The sequence below is a fragment of the Leptopilina heterotoma genome, unplaced genomic scaffold (assembly GCF_015476425.1).
Source record: "Leptopilina heterotoma isolate Lh14 unplaced genomic scaffold, ASM1547642v1 Lhet_197, whole genome shotgun sequence".
Taxonomy (NCBI): Eukaryota; Metazoa; Arthropoda; class Insecta; order Hymenoptera; family Figitidae; genus Leptopilina; species Leptopilina heterotoma.
In genome coordinates, this window is record NW_025110913.1 from 1,171,431 (window position 1) to 1,192,544 (window position 21,114).

Sequence of the window (21,114 nt, forward strand, 5' to 3'; positions counted from 1 at the left end):
TTGAATAGCTTCAAATTTAAAATTATTTGCAAATTCTTATTCACTTCTTTCAATATTAAAGAATATTTTTAAAAAAATAATATTTAATATTAAGTATTAAAAAATATTATTAAATATTAAGTGTTAAAAAATAATATTAAATATCAAAAGGGAAAAATTAAATTTATACCAAACAACATTAAATATAAAATAATATCAAGTATAAAATAATATTAAATAGAAAATAATATTAATGAAATAATACTAAAAATTCAATATCATATAATTACAATTATTGAAGAAGAACAGAAAAAGTAATAATATATCAAATTCAAAAGCGATAAAAATTGAAAAATATTCATGCTAAAAATTAAAAATTATGAAGCTAAAACTTTGTTACTAAAAACTTTTCCCTGGAATGGTTTCTAATTACTGAAAACTTACTACTACTACTACTACTACTACATGGACTGCGGTCTTTTTTTATCTAGCTTTCACTTGCTCTGAAAGTTCCTATAACTTCAAACTTTAGATTTTGAAAATGAAAAGAAGTAAAAATAATAATAAAAAAAAAAAAAAAATTATTGTACGGTACTTCTGAGTAAAAAAAAAATTCTTCCTCATTTCTACGACTTCGCGAACTTTTCAAACAGATTTTCTGATACTTTTATCGCTTCACTGCAACATTTTCCATGATGTAAGCTTTACATTTTTTTCTTACAAGTATAAGAATAAGAAAACAAAATTACAATATACATAGGAATTAAAATAAAAAATTGAGTGAATAACCTAACCTATTATATAGATAATTATATTTTTTTAAAATGTTCATAATTTTTTTAATTTACGATGTTCAGCATAAGTGTTTTTTTTTACCTAAATTTATTAAAAAAAAAAAAAAATTATAAACAAAGTTCAAAAGGTAGTCCAACCCTATGTTCCCCTACTAAAAACTTTTAATAATTTTCTATTAGGGAAAAATTTTTACCGAAAAAGCAAAATAAAAACAGTAAATAAATAAAAGAAACAGAAAAAAGGGCTTTTTGAGAAAAAAAATTTCTTCTTTATTTTAAACATGGGAATCCGTTAGACTGTTGTAATGGGAAAAGGGTCAAAGTTGAAAATTCAGAGTCGCGCGCGAGAAAAGTTAGATTGCTCAAAGTTGTTGCTATCATCGTCATCATCACCGCCGCCACTGTTCTTATCGTACCTTCTTTCTCATCGTTGAAACCCTAAAAAAAAAAAAGAGAAAGGAGGGAAAGAAAAAAAATACCCTCTTGTGAAAAGAAATTCTCTACCACGCGGACCAAAATTCGCGGCTAATTTATGTGCCAATTAATTGCTAATTAAGGCGGCGCTTTTTTGGGCAAATTAAATTTCCCCTTCCCTTTCCCACCACGACTTTTTTTTCCTCACGCGCCAACCCTGGAATATTCACTCGACGAACCAACATGAAGTTTTAGGGGCACTCTCTCTTCTTCTTCTTCTACTCTCTCAGTGCCAAGTTTCAACTTCCTCATTCAGTTTCCCCCCCTCCCCCCCTCTCAACTTTTTTTCCTCCCTCGTCTCTTTCTTTCCGGTTAGAAAACTTTCTGCTTTGCTTTTTCATTAGAAATCGCCCTTTAATCGTCTCGAGTCTTGTATATTTTCATTTTATAATGAAAGTTGCTCGAGAAAAGAAAAAGGGGAGAAAGAAATTTTTTTTTCTCGATAAAACCATAATTTGTTAATTTTAATAATTGAGTTACAAATTTGTCTTTAATGTTTAAATATTTAAAAAAAAAGGCAAGAGGGAAATATTTTCTCTTTCTCTCTCGAGTCTTTCTTTTTTTTTTCTTTTTCTGCTTTAGCTCTCTCTATTTTTTTGCACACTCATCCTGTGAAATATGTTAGTGGATTAAGTTCGACGTGCGAGGAAAAAAAAGTGTGAGCATAAGCAGAAAAAGAAAAGCACAAGAGAAAAAAAGAAACGGAAAATCGACAGGAAAATCTATTCACACTATATTCCGTGAGAGAAAACTTTTTTTTAGCTTTCATTACTTTTTAGATAAATATACGGGAAAAAAAAATTGTTTTTCAATAAAAGAAAATAAAGGAAAACAAAAATTAGAAAAAGTAAAAAAAAAATGAAAACAATATAAAGAAAAATGTTAATTTAAAAAAGATTTTTCGATTTCTAATTAAATTTTTTTGATGTTAAAAAAAAAAATAATTTTAATTAATTTTAAAGTTAAAACACAATTCTAAGAATTGTGCTCTGATTGCGATAATTTAACTTAGCAATTGAAATTATTTTAATGTGATTTCTTGCGTGTAATACGATGACTTGCATGTGAATGAAGTCGATTTCGAGTTAAGTTTTTCGGGCAAAAAAAAAGTTTCCATCTGACGATTTACCTTTAGCATCTTTTTAAATCTGATGAGAAAAAAAAGAGAAAGAGATTCTACAAAAAAGTCACTGATAGCACTTCTTGCAGTGAAGGGCTTGGAGAATATAAAAAGAAAAGTACAAAACTATGTTAAAGGAAAACTTGTGGAAAAAACCGAGATTCTTAATTATGCAAGAGTAAATTCCCTAATTAAGCTTTGCCTCTGTTTACTACATCTCAAGAGATTTTCAGATTACATTATTCTGAGGATTAGTTAAATATTGTTAATGGCCGACTTTTAGGACGCTCTTTTATAATGACAAAAAAGAAAGGGAAAAATGAAAAAGAAAATTAAAAATTTCCAGTAAATGCGAAATATTTTTTTATTGCTATTATTTGAAAAAATGTGGATTTAAGTAGAACGAAATGTTTTAGTCAGACGTTTGACTAAAATATTGGAAAAAAAATTTTAGATTAAAATTTTTAGTCCTGATTTTTGGTAACGAGTCTTTGGAAAAATCATGTCTGACTGAAATCGATTTTTACCACTGATATAAAACTTTTGAGAATATTTGGACATTAGTTTAAATTGACTTTTATAATTTATTAATAAGCTTTTAGTTACACAGTGTGTAAAAGTTAAAAATTCAACTCTCTGTCTGGCCAAAACGGAATTTACTACTGAATCTGTAATTATAAATTTTTACTCACATTATGTCTGACTATAATTAATTTCTACCACTGCACTGATAGCATAATTTTAATCTGTCGCAACATTTTCTCATAATAAAAAGTAATTCATTCTTATAATTAGACAATTACAAGTCTTTTAATAATTACTACCTAACTGAAATCTTTCCTGCATACGTTATATAAAAATATTTTGAATTTTTTATCCTAGTGTCTGACCAGAAAGTTCTTTTACCACTGCAGTTATATTTACGTTGCATCGGAAAAATTCTGTCTGACTAAAACACTTTTTACTACTTGTACAGTGATTTGAAAAATTCTTTAGTCTACTGCTGGGCCTAAAAATACTTTTATCACTGTATTGATAGTAAAATTCGGTCGAGAAACCTCTGTCTAACTAAAAACTATTTTACTAGTTATATAACAATTTTGAAAATTTTTTTTAACAATTTAAAGAATTCTCCAGCTTATTGTCTGAGCAGAAAATATTTTTATGAGTTCACTTATATTTATGTACATGACATTAGAAAAATTCTGTCCAACTAAAAACCACCTTTACTACTTATATAACAATTTTAATAATTAGTTAGCCTACTGTCGGACTAAAATAATTTTTTACCACTGCATTTTCATTTAGATACCTTCAAAAAAATATGTCTGACTAAAAACTATTTTACTAATTATATAACAATTTAAACGGTACTATCAACTATTTAAATATCGCAACTATTTATTGTCTGACCAGAAAATTCTTTCACTACTTACTTAAATTTGTCATTCAATTAGAAAAATCATGTCTGAATACTAATAACTTCTTTTACTCCGAAATTTAAGTTATTTTTAAATAATTTTAATAAAATTCTGCTCAAAATTTCAATTATTTTCAAAAATTTTCCTGAATTTAATGATTTTCAGTATCTATTATTTTCATAAAATAGTAATTTCACATAAATTGAATTATATACAAATTATTTATAAATTTCTTCGCAATATTATTCAATTATTTTTCTAAATATTAAAATTTATACAGGTATTGAATTATTATTCTGATAAATAAAATTCTTTATAGGAATTTAATTATTTTTATAAATAGTAAATCTCATCGCAGAATTTCAATTATTTTTAATAAAATTTTTAACAAATTCCTCGATAAATGTAATTATTATAAAAAATTTTATTAGAATTAGTCAAACGAATTCAATTATTTAAAAATTTGTTGATAAATTTCTTTAGGAGAATTCAATTTTATATATTTTTTTATTTTTTTATATTTGAATGTACATTAAACTATTTTTTCTATTTAAATAATAGAATTCTAGTAGAATTTTATAATAAAAATTGATTTTAATTATTTTTCAGACAATTTTAATCGCTTTCCTCGAAAAATGTAATCATTCTTAAAAATTTTATTGAAAATCGTCGAAAGCATTCAATTATTTTAAAATATGTTGATAAAATTCTTTATGAGAATTTAAATTTTAAGAAACATACAATTGTTCAATAAATTATTTATTTTTGTATTTAAATAATTGAATTCTAGTAGATTTTCACAGTAAAAAGTGATTTTAAAATGAATTTTAGTTTAAATTTTAGATACTAATTTAATATTTAAAGCAATATAGCGTGAATTTTTAAAACTTGAAATTAATTTTTTTTAAAAGTGTAACTGAATTTTTTTATATTATTTAAAGTTTTTATTTTCTAATATATATTTAATTGAAGAATTTACGAATAATTCAAAATTCGTAAAATTGAATATTGTAAATAAATAGATTTTGAAAATTGTAGAAAAACTTTTTTGAAAATTCATTGATTTAAAGAAAAATTTTAGTGAAAGATTCTTAAAAATAATAATTGAATTAAAATGATGGAAATAATTTTAAAGAAGTACAATATTCTTATAATATAAAATAATGATTTTATTAATTTGACATTTTTAATTATTATAAGAAATCAAATGTAAAATTCAATTACACAATAATATAAAGTTAAAAAAATATTATTTCACGAATTTAAATTCTTTCCAATTAAAAATCACTAAAATTTAGTAGAATTCATGTAGAAATTCTGTAGAATCATTCTAGTGAAATTCTATAGAACTTTTTCAGCTGGATATAAAGAAAATTGCAAACTTTATTAAAAAGCCATCTTGTAAAGTTTTACTTTGTATTTTTCCCGACAAGTGTAAAAAATTACAATGAAAATAATGATATATTTGTAAACTTTTCCAGAAATGGAAAATTTGAAAATTACACGCTGCTTTTAGTGTCAAAAAAGGAGAAAGGAAACAAGAAGAAGAGAGAAAGAAAAAGTGAGAAAAAAAGAGACACAGAGAACGAAAAAAAAGAAGAGATATAGAGAGGCAGGAGAGAAATATAAAGAGAGAGAGAGAGGGGGGGGGGGTTAAAATGACTCAATATATGATGTTAAAATGCGCGTATTCTATTATAATGGAAATGAATCCGCTTGTGAATACAAGAGAGAAAAAAAAAGATAGAGAGTAAACGTTACGGATACAGATGGAAAGGATGAAAGTCAAAATGGTATGAGAGTTAAGAGAATCGTGTATACGAGAATTGCTTCGAGCGATTTTTAGCGGTTGAAAAGTTACCATAACGGAATCACAACTACCTCGTTATCACGTGCAATCTCGTATCGGAGCTTGTTTTCATTATATTATACTGTGCGAAGCTCAAGTAGAATGTTTCCGCGAAAGTAACAATTTCAACAAATCCAATAAGGCTATTTTGCCCTTGTCCGTATCCACCGCATGTATTCTGTCGAGTGTGTCACAGACGACAATGTTGCTATCTCAGCACCGTTGACGGCTTTCCAGAATCTCATTGCTCTTTTTATATACACACACACATATATATATATATATATTTATATATACACATATATACAGAAAATAAACCTACATATATATACCTTAATTCATACTTATAAATATATGTGTATATATGCACAGAAATATACACAAATATATATATATATATATATATATATATATATATATATTATACTGACAAGATGAGTGGAATTTTCTTTGGAATTCTCGATAGATGTAACAATGGATTGCTTTCTCGGAAATTCCTTTGGAAAAATATTGCGGTAAACCTTCCATTTCCTGAAGGCAATGAGCAAAGAGCATTCACTAAGACAGAGTTGTTTGAACAATAAAAAAAAATATATTAAAATGCAAAATATGTATTTTGTTACCTTGGCATCTTTATAATAAATGCATTTATTTAAAAATAAAGCAAAGATTTCTATAGAAATCTACGTATAAAAGTAGACCGACACGTAAATAATTTTATTTCAATTAACTAACAAATTAAAAAAGTGTTTTTTAAAGAAAAAAATTATTTTTTGCAATAAAAAATTTTTTGATAAAAATGTTTTGCACAAGAAATAAAATTTTTTAAAACTTCAATTTTAAATCTTCTGAAATTGTATTATTTCCAAAAATTGCAATTAATTGAAAATTTAGTTATTTTCTAGAATTTTTTCACTCAAATTGATTGTATTGTTTGAAAGATTCTATAAAGAAAATTTCGTCTGACTAAAAACTGTTTTACTACTTAAAAAATAATAATTTGAAGAACTCTTTGGCCTAACGTATGATCGGAAAATTCTTTTACCACTGCATTTACATTTATGTACCTTGAGAAAAATCATGTCTGACTAAAAATAACTTTTACTACTAGCAGATGAATTTTTTAGAATTTCTATTTTTTGTCTGACAAAAATAAAATTTGCCACTAAATTTACAACTGTTGATGATTTCTGATTTCTACCTTTCTGAAACTTGTCTGACTAAATATTGTTTCTACCACTCGGTCATTAATTATTTTAAAAATTGAAAATTCAATTTAAAAAAAATTCTAAAGTTCAATTGTTTTACATTTAATTAACTGCAATTCTGACAAAGTTAATTTATTTTTTTTGAATTTGTAATAAAAATTCTTTTCTAAACTAATTATTTTCAGTAATTTTGGGAAAGTTTTTTGAAAATTCAATTGTTTAAAAAAAAGGAAAAGGAAACTTCATTTAAAGAAGGATTTAAAATCACTTTAAAAGTTTAAAACCTTTTTAAATTTAAGTAGCATGTTATACAAAGTAATTGGTATTTTATTGATATATGTATATGTAAAAGAAAATTCGAAAAAATCCCATTTCATTAAAATAAGTCGAAAAAAGTATAAAAACTTAACTGTAAAATACAAATTTTAATGACTTTTTTGATTTTAAATGACAAATTCCATAATAGATTTATGGCGATTGTTTTTTATTTTAATTATTTAAATATTCAAATGGACATAAAAAAAATTACCATTTCGTTGTAAAATTTTTCTTACTAAATTCAACAAAAATTACCAAAAGTAATAGAATTTGATAACAATTTACAACTTATACTAGGCAGCGAAAATATTATTAAAAAAAAAAAGTATTCAAAACAAAAAAAATAAATAAAACGTATTCTATGCAGTTAAGAAGTGAGCGCAGTTAACGAGGTTTTAAAAAAAATATTTTGTATATGACTAATTACTAGCTTTTTTGTTTCTTTTATTTTTATTACCGTAATAGTTATTAAAAATAGTTCTTGTTCTTCTAAAAAAATTATATTTTTTATATAATAATAATTACTCAATGAGAAAATTTTGTTTTATTTAAAAAATAAGTAACTAAACAAAAAATTATGTCTGAATTAAACATATTATATAATTGAATTGAACGTAACTTTTATTGAATCAAACTTATTATGTAATGAATCAGAATTATTATATTTAATTCAAAAATAATTTTTTTTTGACTGTATAATAATGGTAATTATATGTTTGATTCAAATATATTGTTTTCTTAGTGCTCTCTAAATTTGAATTAGTAAAAATGTTTACTCATAATTAAGTTAAAATCACTATTTATTAGTTTAATTAGTAAATTTTGCTGATAATTAAGTAGAAAATACTTTTTTTTATTTAATTAGTAAATTTTGCTGATAATTAAGTAGAAAATACTATTTATTAATTTCATTAGTAAATTTTGCTGATAATTAAGTAAAAAATACTATTTATTTATTTAATTAGTAAATTTTGCTGATAATTAAATAGAAAATTCTATTTATTTATTTAATTAGTAAATTTTGCTGATAATTAAGTAAAAAATACTATTTATTTATTTAATTAGTAAATTTTGCTGATAATTAAATAGAAAATTCTATTTATTTATTTAATTAGTAAATTTTGCTGATAATTAAGTAGAAATCACTATATATTAGTAAAATATACTTATTCAAAAGAAAAAAGTCAGTTACTAATTCAAATTAATAAACATATTTACTAATTCAAATTTGTCGAGTATATAATTGTTTTGTAGTTATAATAATGCTTTTTATATAATGATAATTTTAGGTAATTATAATTATAATTTTTATGTAAATATAATTTTTATATAATTATAATATAATTATTTACATAATTACAATTTTTAAAAAAATCATCACTTCGATTATTTTTTAGATCAATAAAAAAAAATTCAAAAAAAGCGACTGAAGGGGTATTAGTGTGAGTGTGGAGGGGGGTGGGGGTGGTTGCTTTGAGAAAATGATTCACCCGTCCATCATACAATAGATTTCATAATAAAGTATAACGTGAGTCGTTAATAATAATGGCGTGCGTGCTCGTACATTGGCTGCTCGCGTAACAGCGTAATAAACGTCCGATAGCAATTAATCTAGTTCAGTGAATGTGGTTTACAGTTTCTACTGGTACCAATTATATGAGTAGTGTGTGACACAATCATGCATTGTTCGGTTGGCTTGTTATTGTCTGTCGATGCCTTTATAAAGGAATTTGTCGTTTTTGAACTTGGCGTTGATTCTAACCAGATTCATGAAATTGGTTGATTTCAAGTTTACCATACAAGTGAATACCGTATTCGTATAGGTCAATTATTCACGACGTAATTGAATCTATGCGGTTATGAAATAAAAAAAGAGAGAAAGAGAATTTTTTTCCCCCACAAAAAAAATCACCATCATCATCAAGTTGTGTGTGAAATTGAGAAATTTTTACATTGTTTTTCCCTCTGATTTATTTTTTTTTTGTCTAATTAATTTGATATTTTTGTGTTATTTTCTCTTTAATTCATTTTATTTCTTTTATTTATTTATCTCTCTCTCTCTCAATGAAATTTAAATTCATTATTTTTAATGAAAACTAAATTCAAAAATATTCCATGCGAAAGGAAAACTTATTTTTTAATCTAAAAATGGAATTTAAATACGAAATATGCAAATTTCGGAATCAAATTAAATTTGAGAATTACATTTGAATTTTAAAATACTGCGAATTGGGAAAAAAAGTAGTATTAATCCTTTTTTTCGGAAAAATAAAAAATGTTCAGTAGAAAGTTTACAAAATTCTGTATTGAACTATAAATAACGAGCATGTAATCATGGAAAGCATAACTATTCGAAATGTTCCTAAAATCATGAAACTCAAAGTGTTTCAACTATTAAATAAACCATCAAGACATGTAACTATAAAATATAATTATAGAAACTTACAATCATAAATACAGCTCGTAATAAATTTTATCTACAACAGCCAACAATGATAACTAAAATTCAAATAATAACAAATTATTCAAAATTATTTTCCAATGAAAAATGGTAAGGAATTATTATAAAAAAATACTGAGATAACTAAATGAAGCATAAATAAATATTTATTTTAAAGAAAAGAAACTTTCATTTTGTTTTTCACTTTTTAGAAATAAAAAAATTATTCGTAAAAATTAACATACTCCCGATAAATCTATTGTCATAAAAAATTACAGAGAATGAAAATTTCGCACAATTGTGAAAAGTTTTTAAGTGACTTTCACTTCCAAATTAAAACTTTCTTGAATTAAAATGCCAGAGAATTTAACTTCCATTTCTTTGGAAATGTAAATTTCATGAGAAACTTTTCGATTGTAAACTGGCTTTTATCTCAATTCAACGCTAATAAATGTAATACGCCGAATAGATATATATGAAGTAGATGTTGTTGGGAAGGAAAAAAACTAGGAACGAAAAAAGAATTCAATTATTAATTCAGTTAACTATATTAATCTTCATAATCTTTCATGCATTCTGTCTGCAGTTTGAAGTAAGTTTTTGTGTATGCTTTTGTTTGTTTTTTTTTCTTAAAAAAATATTTTTTGAAAAAATCGAAAATGTGCAGGTGTTTTTTCATGATTCCTAATAAAATAACATTAAAAATTAGAAAATTTAAAAAAAATTATGATTTACAAATTTTACTCAAAAAAATGTTCTGTTACATTTATTTACGAATTTGTTGAATTAAATTGACTTTAAAAATTTGAAACATGAAAATATCGATCACTCCGAGTCTTCGACTCGAAGCAATCGATATCTTCATGTTTTATAATAATTAAAGATGTTCGAAAGATAAAATAATTATTTTATATTATTAGAATATTGTTATTGTAACTTTTTCAAAATTATTTTTATATTCAATTATTATCTATAATTTTAAATTAAATAAATTTTTAAATCAATTTTTATTAGAAAATTCTATGAGAATTCAATTATTAAAATACAAAAATTAATTACTTATTGAATAATTGGATGTTTCTTAAAATTTAATTCTTATAAACAATTTTATTACCAAATTTTTAAATAATTGAATTTTTTGACTAATTTTTATAAAATTTTTAAAAATAGTTACATTTTTCAAAGAATTCGATTAAAATTGTATTAAAAATAATTGAAATTCTGCGATGAATTTTATTATTTATGAAAATAATTGAATTCCTAAGAATAATGTTATTAAAATTTTTTTTAAATAATTGATTTCTTTTGAGTTATTGTATTAAAATAATAGAGATATTGAAAATTATTGAAATGAGGAAAATTTTTGAAAATAATAATTGAATTTTAAAGAATTTTTTATTTATAAAGATAACAATTGGGACATTGACAATTTTGTCGAGATTTGTTTGTAAATTTTGCACCTTTTGCAGTTGAATTATTTATGAAAATTGTAAACGCAACTCTTTTAAAATTGAATTAATTTTGAAATATTTGAGTAAAATTTATTATTCATTTAATAGTTTATAAGTCATTATTTTATTATAGTTGTTCAAGATTTAAGTTATTTAAAAATAATTTATTGTCAGAAATTAAAAAAAATTGAAGGTTTTGTATTATAATTGGTGGTAATTTCATAGTTTATGAGGCAAACAAAAAAGACACAAAATTTAGAATTTTCTTATAAATTCTAAAAATTTAAGTTTTTTCCGTACTTTTAAATAAAAATCCCTCACTTTTCCCTGAATTCCCCGTGTCAGAATATATGAACCGTTCGCTCGAATAACGGCTTAAGTGGTTTTGAGGCATTTTGGAAAGTCTTAAAATTAACACTAATTTATAAATTATAGGTAATTTAAAGCATTACTATTTAATTTAATAGGTTTTGCTTTAAACAATTCCAATCAAACATTATAATTTAGATGTTAATTAACAGGATGGTAAGCGTCTTTTGAAAAACGGCTTAAATCAACTTAAGCCGTTGTTCGAGCGAACGGTTCATATGATTGTTATAGTTATAATAATATTAAAACTGTATTCCAATTCCTATTTTATTTTTATGAAAATAAATTGGATTTAAAAATTTTTACGTTGTATTATTTTTAAAGTTGCTAATTTTATTTTAAAAAGTGAGTAAAAAGTTAAGAGTTGTTGTATTTGGGAAAATTAAATTTCTTTACATTTTTCCGATCTCTTTTCTAAATATTAATTATTTTTTTTTATTCCTTCTGGATTCTATTTACCATTTTTTATTTATTTATCTATTTTCATTAACTTTTGATTTTTTATTTAATTCAGAACTTTTGTAAATTTTAATTCTCAATTCTAATTTAAACTTTTAATTTTTAATTCTATTTTTTAATTTTAATTCTAAATTCCAATTCTAAATTTTTTATTCTGTTTCTTATTTTTTTTTTGTAAATGCAAAGTTTTCGCCTTCAACGGTCGACTATTAAAACAAACCGAATGGGTAAATTTCATCTGTAAACTCGATATTATGCTTTTTTTCACATGAAAGAATACGAGTGGAGGCATTTCTATTCTGAAAAATATCAAGATTTTCTTCTTGTGTTTTTGTAAAAAAAAAAAAAATGAAAAAAAAAGAAATGAAATAAAAGAACCTTGTTAATTGCTGTCTGATTCCTAATTTCTTTTTCCGTTCGAGTAACTCTAATGGCTGACGATGGAATTCAAATGCTAGAGAAAGCGATTAAGTCGTTTTGTAAAAGCTCGAGAGATATACAAGTAATGGACTTGCGAGTTTCTTGGAATGCGGTACTTCTTTCCCATTAAGCGTCTTTCGTATAACCGTTGGGTTGAATGCTATTAAGCTGCTCGTTCTCCCATAAAGATAGAAAGAATCTAGTACATTGAGCCAAACTTGGACATTTAAAAAATCAGCTCAACCGAAAAGTAATTTCGATTTTTCGCAAATCATGAACAGAATTTTTCCTCTCCGTTTGCCGTATACATTTATATAAAGACATATATATAGTATTCATTATAGCAATTTTAATTCGTCGGGGAATTTTTTTTTTAAATTAAAATTTTTTTTACCATTTTTCTAAAGTTTGAGAATAGAGAAACAAAATTTAAATAATTTAATAAATTTCTTATTCCAATGTAGACAATTTACTAAGTTACTTTTTATTTTATTTTAATTTATTTAATTTATTTAATTTATTTAATTAATTTAATTTATGTTCCAAACTATGTTCCTCTATTATTTCTTAATTTTAAAATTAATTGAATTAGTTGCTTATTTGTTTGGTTAGATATGAGAAAAATATGAAATAAATAATTTTTGTAAAGTAATTAAATTGTATTAATTTTTGAAAAATGACTTACCTTCATAGACGGTGAGTTGAGCGGTCGCTGACACTGCATCCCCGACTCCATTTTCGGCCACACACTCATAGAGGACGTTGTCTCGCGTTGGCCTCACTGGTTCGATCCTCAGTATTGCACCATTCTGATATTGCTCAACGTGATATCGAGATTGTGATTCTATTCATAAAAAGTTGAAGAAAAAAAATTAGAGCCACATTTTTGATAAAATTTTTCAATTATATTTTTTGTTTCATAAAAAACTTTAAATATGCTAATGTTTAACTTAAGTACTGCTTATTTTTCATATAAATATCAAACACAAAGAAAATATTTTCGAAATAAATTTTATTTAGTTGTGTTTTCTTTGCATTTTAATAATAATTCGATAGTAAAATAAAAAAGAAAACGAATAAAAAAATTATCACAGAAAATTGTCATTATATTAAATCGAAAGTATAAAATTGCAACGAATTAATGACAAAAATGTGGATCAAATTAAAAAATTGATTTTTGGTATCAATTTGATTTAATTTTGTATTAATTTGATAGTTTCAAGAAAACTGGAGTGGAGTATTATTTTAACACCAAAATGGATTAAAATAATCTACAATGCTTTAATTTATAAAGAATTAAAATAATCCATCGAAGGATTATTTATTCCAAAATGTTTTAAAAATTATTTTGGTTTTGATATAGACACTTTTTTTCCTGGAAAAAATTAGTTCAAAAATGGATTAATTTTATCCTTTTCGGGTGTTAATTTAAGCTGCAACGCTTTTTAATACCTTTTAGTTTACTGTGTATATAATAGTTAATAATAGAAATTATAATAATAAAAAAACTTTTAACAGTGTAATAATAACAATATAATATTGTTAATAATTTTAGTAATAATAATTTTTTCCGAAATAAAGAAAGTTTTGTTGAATAGAAAAATTTAATTTAATATTACGTTGCCATAAAACTTTTCTATTAAATTCAGTCTTAATTAAATAAAAAACAGGTGTAGCAGGAAAAATTAATTAAAAAGTTTAGAAATTATGTTATTTATAAAAAAATTTTAATTTTTGAAGTAAATTCTAGAAAAAAGACTTAGAAAAAAAAGTAAATTTTTTTGCAATTTAAAAAAAGTACCTAATTTTTGTAGAATTTTGTTTACTTTTAGAAAAAAAGTAAGTATTTTTTAATTAAAAAAAAAATATTTTTGTAGAATTTTGTTTACTTTTAGATAAACAGTATTTTTTTTTTAAATTTAAAAAAGTGATTTTTGTAGAATTTTGTTTACTTGTAGAAAAAAGTAAATTTTAGAAAAAAGTAGGTATATTTAACAAAAATATATATTTTGAGACTAAAAGTAATTTTTTTAAAATTTAAAAAAGTTGGGTTTAAAGAATTTAAAGAGAAAATAAATAATAAAGCAGAGAGTAGAAATATTTAAGAAATATAAAAATTCTTTTTTTTTCGAAGAGGAAAAGAAAAAGTGTCGAAATAGGGTCCAGGTGTTTTTATGGTAATGATCGACATATGTTACTAGACTGGTTTATAAATTTTACTGGCTGTTCTTCATAACTTTATCGTTCCACTATGCTGATCGCTTCGTAAATATCCATCAAAAAATGATATACGATTTTCATAAAGAAAATTTATTATCATGAATAAATTTATTCCATATTTCATTTGTTTATTATTATCAGAAATTATTTCCCTTTTTTCAATATTTTTTTTATTTATTAAGGTAATTTTTCATCAATTTCTTTTTAATTTCTAAATTAAAAAAAAATCTTCAACTCTTTCTCTTCCTCTTCTATCATAAGAAACTTTTCTCAAAATTTTTCTCTTTTTATTTTCGACAATGAAAATGTTTTTTAAAAAACTTTTTTCTATTTTGAAATTTTAAACTTTAAACGAAACTGAAAAAAATTGGTTCCCAGGTAAAAAAATTTCCTGGAAGTGAAAAAAAAGGAAAATAGAAAATTCTTAGATTCCTAAAATTAATAAATGGTGCCATAAATTAAATAAATGAGGAAGTATCCTCAAAAATAGAAAAGAAGGGGTAAAAATCAAAAAGTATGTAAAATAGCAAACAAGTTTGTTCAATGAAACGTTCAAAGAATCTCGAGTATTCTAAAAGTGTATCGAAACTGAGAGCGAAAAAAAAGTAAAAGAAGAGAGAGAAAAAAAAGAAAATAAGAAGAAAAGAGGAAAAAAATAAAAGAGAAAAAGAAAAAAATAGAAAGAAAAGAGCAAATGGAAAAAAGGAGAAAAAAGAAGAAGAAGTTGTTCGCTAAAGAGAAGAATGAATATCATGAAACTCGTGAGTGTAAGTACTTACGTGAAACTTTTTTGCCATTTTTGCGCCAGAATATTTGGGGTGGTGGTGTTCCGCCGGCCCTGCAGAAAAAACTCGCTATTCCACCAGACTTCACCTGCTGCGACAGTGGGCTGACCAGGATATTTGGAGGTTCTGTGAACAGAGCAAAGCGAAGAAACTTCAATTATAGAGAAACTCTCGAGAACAATGTTGATAATATATATCTATACAATATAATAGTATATAGTGTAGGAATGTGTGGGTAAAATGTACAGAGAAAAAAGTGTGCTTCTGTCGTTTGGATTATAACAAAAAAAAAAAGAAACTCCAGAGAGAGAAACTTTCTTCGTAAAGAAATACGGGTAAGACAAAAAGAAATCACGAAAAAAAATTGAATAATTTAATAACGAGACATGATAAATTCTTGAGTAATAATAAATTTCTAAATTATATTTTATTCATTTTTTTTAATTTGTAAACAAACACAACGAATGATTTACTACTATTGTTTTATTATTCGATTATTTCTTTTATTTTTTATTTTCTTTTTTTTTTAATTTTCTTGTATTTATGCTAGAATTTATGAATTATTTATTATTAATAATTTATTATGAATTTATGAATTATTTATTATTAATAATTTATCATGAATTATTTATTATTAATAATAATATTATTAATAATTCATTATGAATTATAATCCTTCATTTATTTACTAATTGCACTTTAGGATTCTGTATTCTCTGCAATTTTAATCATAATGCAAACAATGTAAAGCTATAAGTAGTAATTGTCCATTTTAGTCAGACTTACGAGACCCTGGTTGTCCGACTGTAAAGGAATGTGCTACTTAGTGATAATTTCAATTCAACCGGCGGTCTGACTGAAAACATTCTCGTGCCACTTGAATTAAACTTTACACTCATTGCCAATAGGCTGACGGAAAATGTTTGCTCTACTTGTAATCCCTTTAAATTACCAAGCAATTTTTTATCAAATCTTTAAGATAAAATCAAAAAGATTTCAGTAAACAAATTTAATTTTTTTTTCCACTTTGTTTATTAATTATAAATAATCTATTATCAATTTTTTAAAAAATTCAAAATTAAATAAATAAAATAGACTGAGAGAAAATTAAAAATTTGTAGGTAATAATTTTCATATTTTTTTTTTTTATTAATTTGCTTATTAATAATTTAAGAATTCAATTTATAGTTGAAGAATTTTGAAAATAGTTTAAATAAATTAAAAACAAAAAAAATCTTCAGCTTAAAGTTTGATGATAAGTAGTAAATGCACTTTTTAGCCGGACGTTTGATGTCTGACTAAAAAGGGATTATACTACTTAAAGCGATTTCCATTTGGGTTTGCGGTCTGACTAAAACATTTTCCGCACTACTTGGAATTAAAGTTTACACTCATTGACAACCGTCTGACTAAAAAGGTTTAGACTACTTGAAATTCTTTCCCCACTCGTTTTATTGCTCGAACTAAACATACTTTGAACTACTTGCATTCAAGTTTTTCTTTATTGATTTCACAGTCGCTCAACTGTGTTCTCAAACAATTTAAACCAATAAACCGAAATTAATAATAAATAATAAAAATGTTTTTTGTTTTATAAATCAAAGCCAATGAAACTGTTTATTCATTTAATTAAAAGTTAATTATTTATTAACTTAATTATTTATTTACAAAAACATATGGGAAATGCCCACTCATACAAAATACTGAAAAGTACATAAAATTAACCAACAATAATAATTATTATTATTATTATTATTATTATTATTATTATTATTATTTACGTAAATAATTATAAATAAATAATAAAAATAAAGAAATAATTAAATGAATAAAAAAATTTTCGACTAAAAAACAAAAGAATCAAGGAAGCAAATGAAAAAAATTATAATTTAAAAAAATTTTGAAATTGAAAAACAGGAAAAAAGAAAGAATCAAGAAAAAAATCCATAACCCCTCTGGGTTTTAAAATACTACATTTAAAAATTGATGTCGAAGTCATCAGGATACACGCATCGAATGTCTCAAGAAGCTTTTGCCATCGCACACACACTTTATGGGTATTTTCCTTTTTTTAAAGATTTAAGTGTTATCCAAGGTTATAAAGTTACTTTTATGGTGCTGATGCTCTGGGAAAACGGCTACGTGGAATAAATAATCAATACTGATACTGATGCTCTGCACTATCCTCTGGAATTTATTATTCATTAGTATCGATCACATACACCAACAACTATATATACATATAGTTTGCAAATGCAAGTCCACTGTGAGAAGAAGGCGCAGGATTGCACTTTTCAACGCATGAATAACTAAATACCATGCTTTAAATTTTCCTGAATTTTAATCACTCTACGGCGTAAGCATTTTTGTGCCTTTACACTTTAACGCTCTGATTTATAACAGAGAATTTTTAGCCGTGAGACTCTTTATACAAAATGCGTCAACATCTGTTTAAAAAAGAAATAAAAAGGAAAAAAAAAGAGAGAGAGAGCTTCTTTTTTAACCCTCTATATTTTTATGTAAATATTCCTTTGCCAGACACGCCTCCTTTTTTTAATCGACTATTACGAAAAAAGGATGCTGTATTTTAATATATTAATATTAATGTCAGTAAGCAAAATAATAATAACAATAATTATTTTTATATTATTTTTATTTATTTTTATTTATTTATATTTATTAAAATAATTATATTTTTATTATTATTATTATTATAATTATATATTAATATAATTATATATTTTTACCTATTATTATTAAGTCCGAGTGATTTTATTATAAAGAAATATTAACTAATATTTTTTTAAGTTAACAATAAAATTTATAAGTTAAATAATCTTTATCCTCCGAGATCATTTAGATTTCGAAATGTTGGAGTAAATAAATATTTTATTTATTGTCCGAATATTTTCGTTTAATTTGCCTTAATTAATAAAATTTATATTAATAATCTTTGTATTCCGATAATCTGTTCGCAGTTTGAAGTAAGTTGTTGTTTGCTTTTTTGTTTCCTAACTTTTTAAATAATTTTTCTTTTTCAATATTTTTAATTTTCAAATTAATTTATTAAAAATCACAGAATGTTTGCAAAGAATTTTATCAACAAATTTGAAGAATAATTGAATTTCTTCCAAGAATTTTATTATTTATAAAAATAATTGAATTCTCGCGAAGAATTATAGTAAAATTTTTAAAAATCATAATTTAATTCTTTTGAAGAATTTCTTTGAATTCTTTTTTAAATAATGGAGCTTGTTTAATAATTTTAATTAAAAATTTTGAAAGTAATTAAATTTTATGAACAATTTCTATCAAGTTTTTAAAATAATCGTGTTTCTTAATTATTGAAATTAAATCTTCAATTGGTGAATTTTATTAATAATTTTAGAAAATAAAAGTAATGTAGTTTTTTGAATATAATTTTAATTGAAAATTTTGAAAATAATTGAATTAAACAAAGAATTTTCTTCAAATTTCTAAAATAATCGTATGTGTTGATAATTATAATGAAATATTGGATTTTCGAACGTTATTAAAATTGTATTGAAAATAATTGAATTCTTGAGAAGAATTTTATTCTTTATAAAAAATAATTTCATTCTTGAGATGAATTTTACTACTTATAAAAATAATTAAATTATTTCGAAAGATTTATTAAAATTTTAGAAAATAATTAGATTCTTTCGAAACATTTTATTAAAAAATTTAAAGAAAATTGAATTCTTTCGTAGAATTTTTAAAAATTTTAGAAAATAATTCAATTTTTTCGAAAAATGTTTTTAAAAATTAAAAAAAAATGAATTCATGAAATTTGATTAAAATGATATTAAAAGTAATTGAATTATGGCAAAGAATTTTATTATTTATAAAAATAATTAAATTATTTCGAAGGATTTACTAAAATTTTAGAAAATAATTAGATTCTTTCGAAACATTTTATTAAAAAATTTAAAGAAAATTGAATTGTTTCGTAGAATTTTTAAAAATTTTAGAAAATAATTCAATTTTTTTGAAAAATGTTTTTAAAAATTAAAAAAAAATGAATTCATGAAATTTGATTAAAATGATATTAAAAGTAATTGAATTATTGCAAAGAATTTTATGATTTATAAAAATAATTGAATTTTTGCAAAAAAATTTTACTATTTATAAAAATTATTGAATTTTCCCTAAGAATGCTATTATTTACGAAAATAATTGAATTTTTGCGAAGAATTATATTAAATTTTTGAAAATTTAAACAATAATAATTAATTATGTACTTAATAAGTGAATTTTTAGTTCTAAGGTCCTTAATTTTAGATTTTAAGTGGCGACAGTCAATTATATAGTCAGACATCGAAATTATTTTTTTTTAATTATTCATTGGTCATTTTTATTAAAGTAACTTTTATTTTCTAAATTACGAAATTGTTGTTTTGAATTAATTTCTATTTTCGAAAGTTAAGAATTTAAGTGATGTAAGTCTATTATATAGTCAGAGATAGAAATTATTTTTAAAAATAATTCATTAGTAATTTTAATTTAAGTAATTTTTATTTTAGAGAGTATAGAATTCCAGTAGTGAAGGTCGATTATATAGTCAGACATCAAAATTATTATTATTCTTAATCTTTTAATTAACAATTAAAATTTAAAAAAATTTCGTACAACTTCATTTTATAATTACATTACATTTCAACTTGTTAATAAAATGAAAAATTCATTGAAATATAAATCGCTCATGAAAAAAGGAAGTAAACTTTTTCAGTTTAAAACCGAATAGTTTTCGTTTTTAATTTCTGGCTCGAATTCACATTGGAAAAAATCACCGATTCTGTAGTGCGCTATTATCTTTAGAAGAAGGCAAAAAAAAAGTAGGTACCTTGAACGACGAGTAACTCTGTGTTAGAGTGCGTTGGGGGTAAAAAAAAATTTTTTTTCCAGCCAATAGCGCACCATTCCCCTTTTCTACCCCCCCCCCCCTCTTTCTCTCGCGCGCGCTCATACTGTACATTACAGCGTGGTCGTGCCGCCGCAAGCAAATGGATAATGGTTCCCCATTTTAATGGAGGGTACACGCCGAAGCGGTTGAAATTAAGTACTATTTTAAGCTCCGTAGAGAGTCGCACGCTCGTTTCAGATTATAACCGCGGCGCGGCATCCCGCACCGATTTATTCGTTAAGTGTAAAATATATATAGAAACGTGTTTCAGCATCACTCGCGGCACCTGTCATCTTCATTCTTTCTTTTTTTTAATGTACATATTATACTGTTAAATGAGTTAATCATGATAAATTTAAAAAAAATTATAAAATAGGAAAAAACTAATTTTTTAATAAGTGGTTTCAATTATATCAAAAATTAATCTTTTTCTATTGGAGTTTTATATATGATAAATAAGTGGAATAAGTCAATTATATAGTCAGACATCGATAATATTATTTTTTTTTTTTTGATAATTTATTAGTGATTTTTATTTTAAGTAACTTTTATTAAATATAATTTTAGGTCATTTCTATTTTCGAAAGTTCATCATTTAAGTGGTATAAGTCGATTATATAGTCAGACATAGAAATTATTATTGTTCTTAATAATTCACTAGTAATTTTAGTTAAGTATTGTTTATTTTTCTTAGCTTAGATTTTAAGTAGTGACAGTCAATGATATAGTCAGACATCGACAATATTATTTTTCTTGATAATTTATTAGTGATTTTAATTTAAGTAAACTTTTATTACAAAATCACGTAACTTTATTCTCAATTGAGTAATTTTTATTTTCGAAAACCTAGAATTTAAGTAGTTAAAGTCGATTATATGGTCCG

The 21,114-nt window shown here is 23.5% G+C and overlaps 1 protein-coding gene across 5 annotated transcripts in view; it reads right to left on the minus strand.

Annotated features, from left to right (window-relative positions):
• Nucleotides 1-21,114, minus strand: part of LOC122500993 (tyrosine-protein phosphatase Lar) — a 450,509-nt gene that overhangs the window by 182,451 nt on the left and 246,944 nt on the right. For all 5 annotated transcript variants that reach the window (XM_043610191.1, XM_043610193.1, XM_043610190.1 and 2 more), the window contains 2 exons: nt 15,302-15,433; nt 12,988-13,146 (listed from right to left, as the gene is read on the minus strand). In XM_043610191.1, the coding sequence (XP_043466126.1) occupies nt 12,988-13,146; nt 15,302-15,433 (291 nt within the window). The remainder of the gene's footprint in view (nt 1-12,987; nt 13,147-15,301; nt 15,434-21,114) is intronic.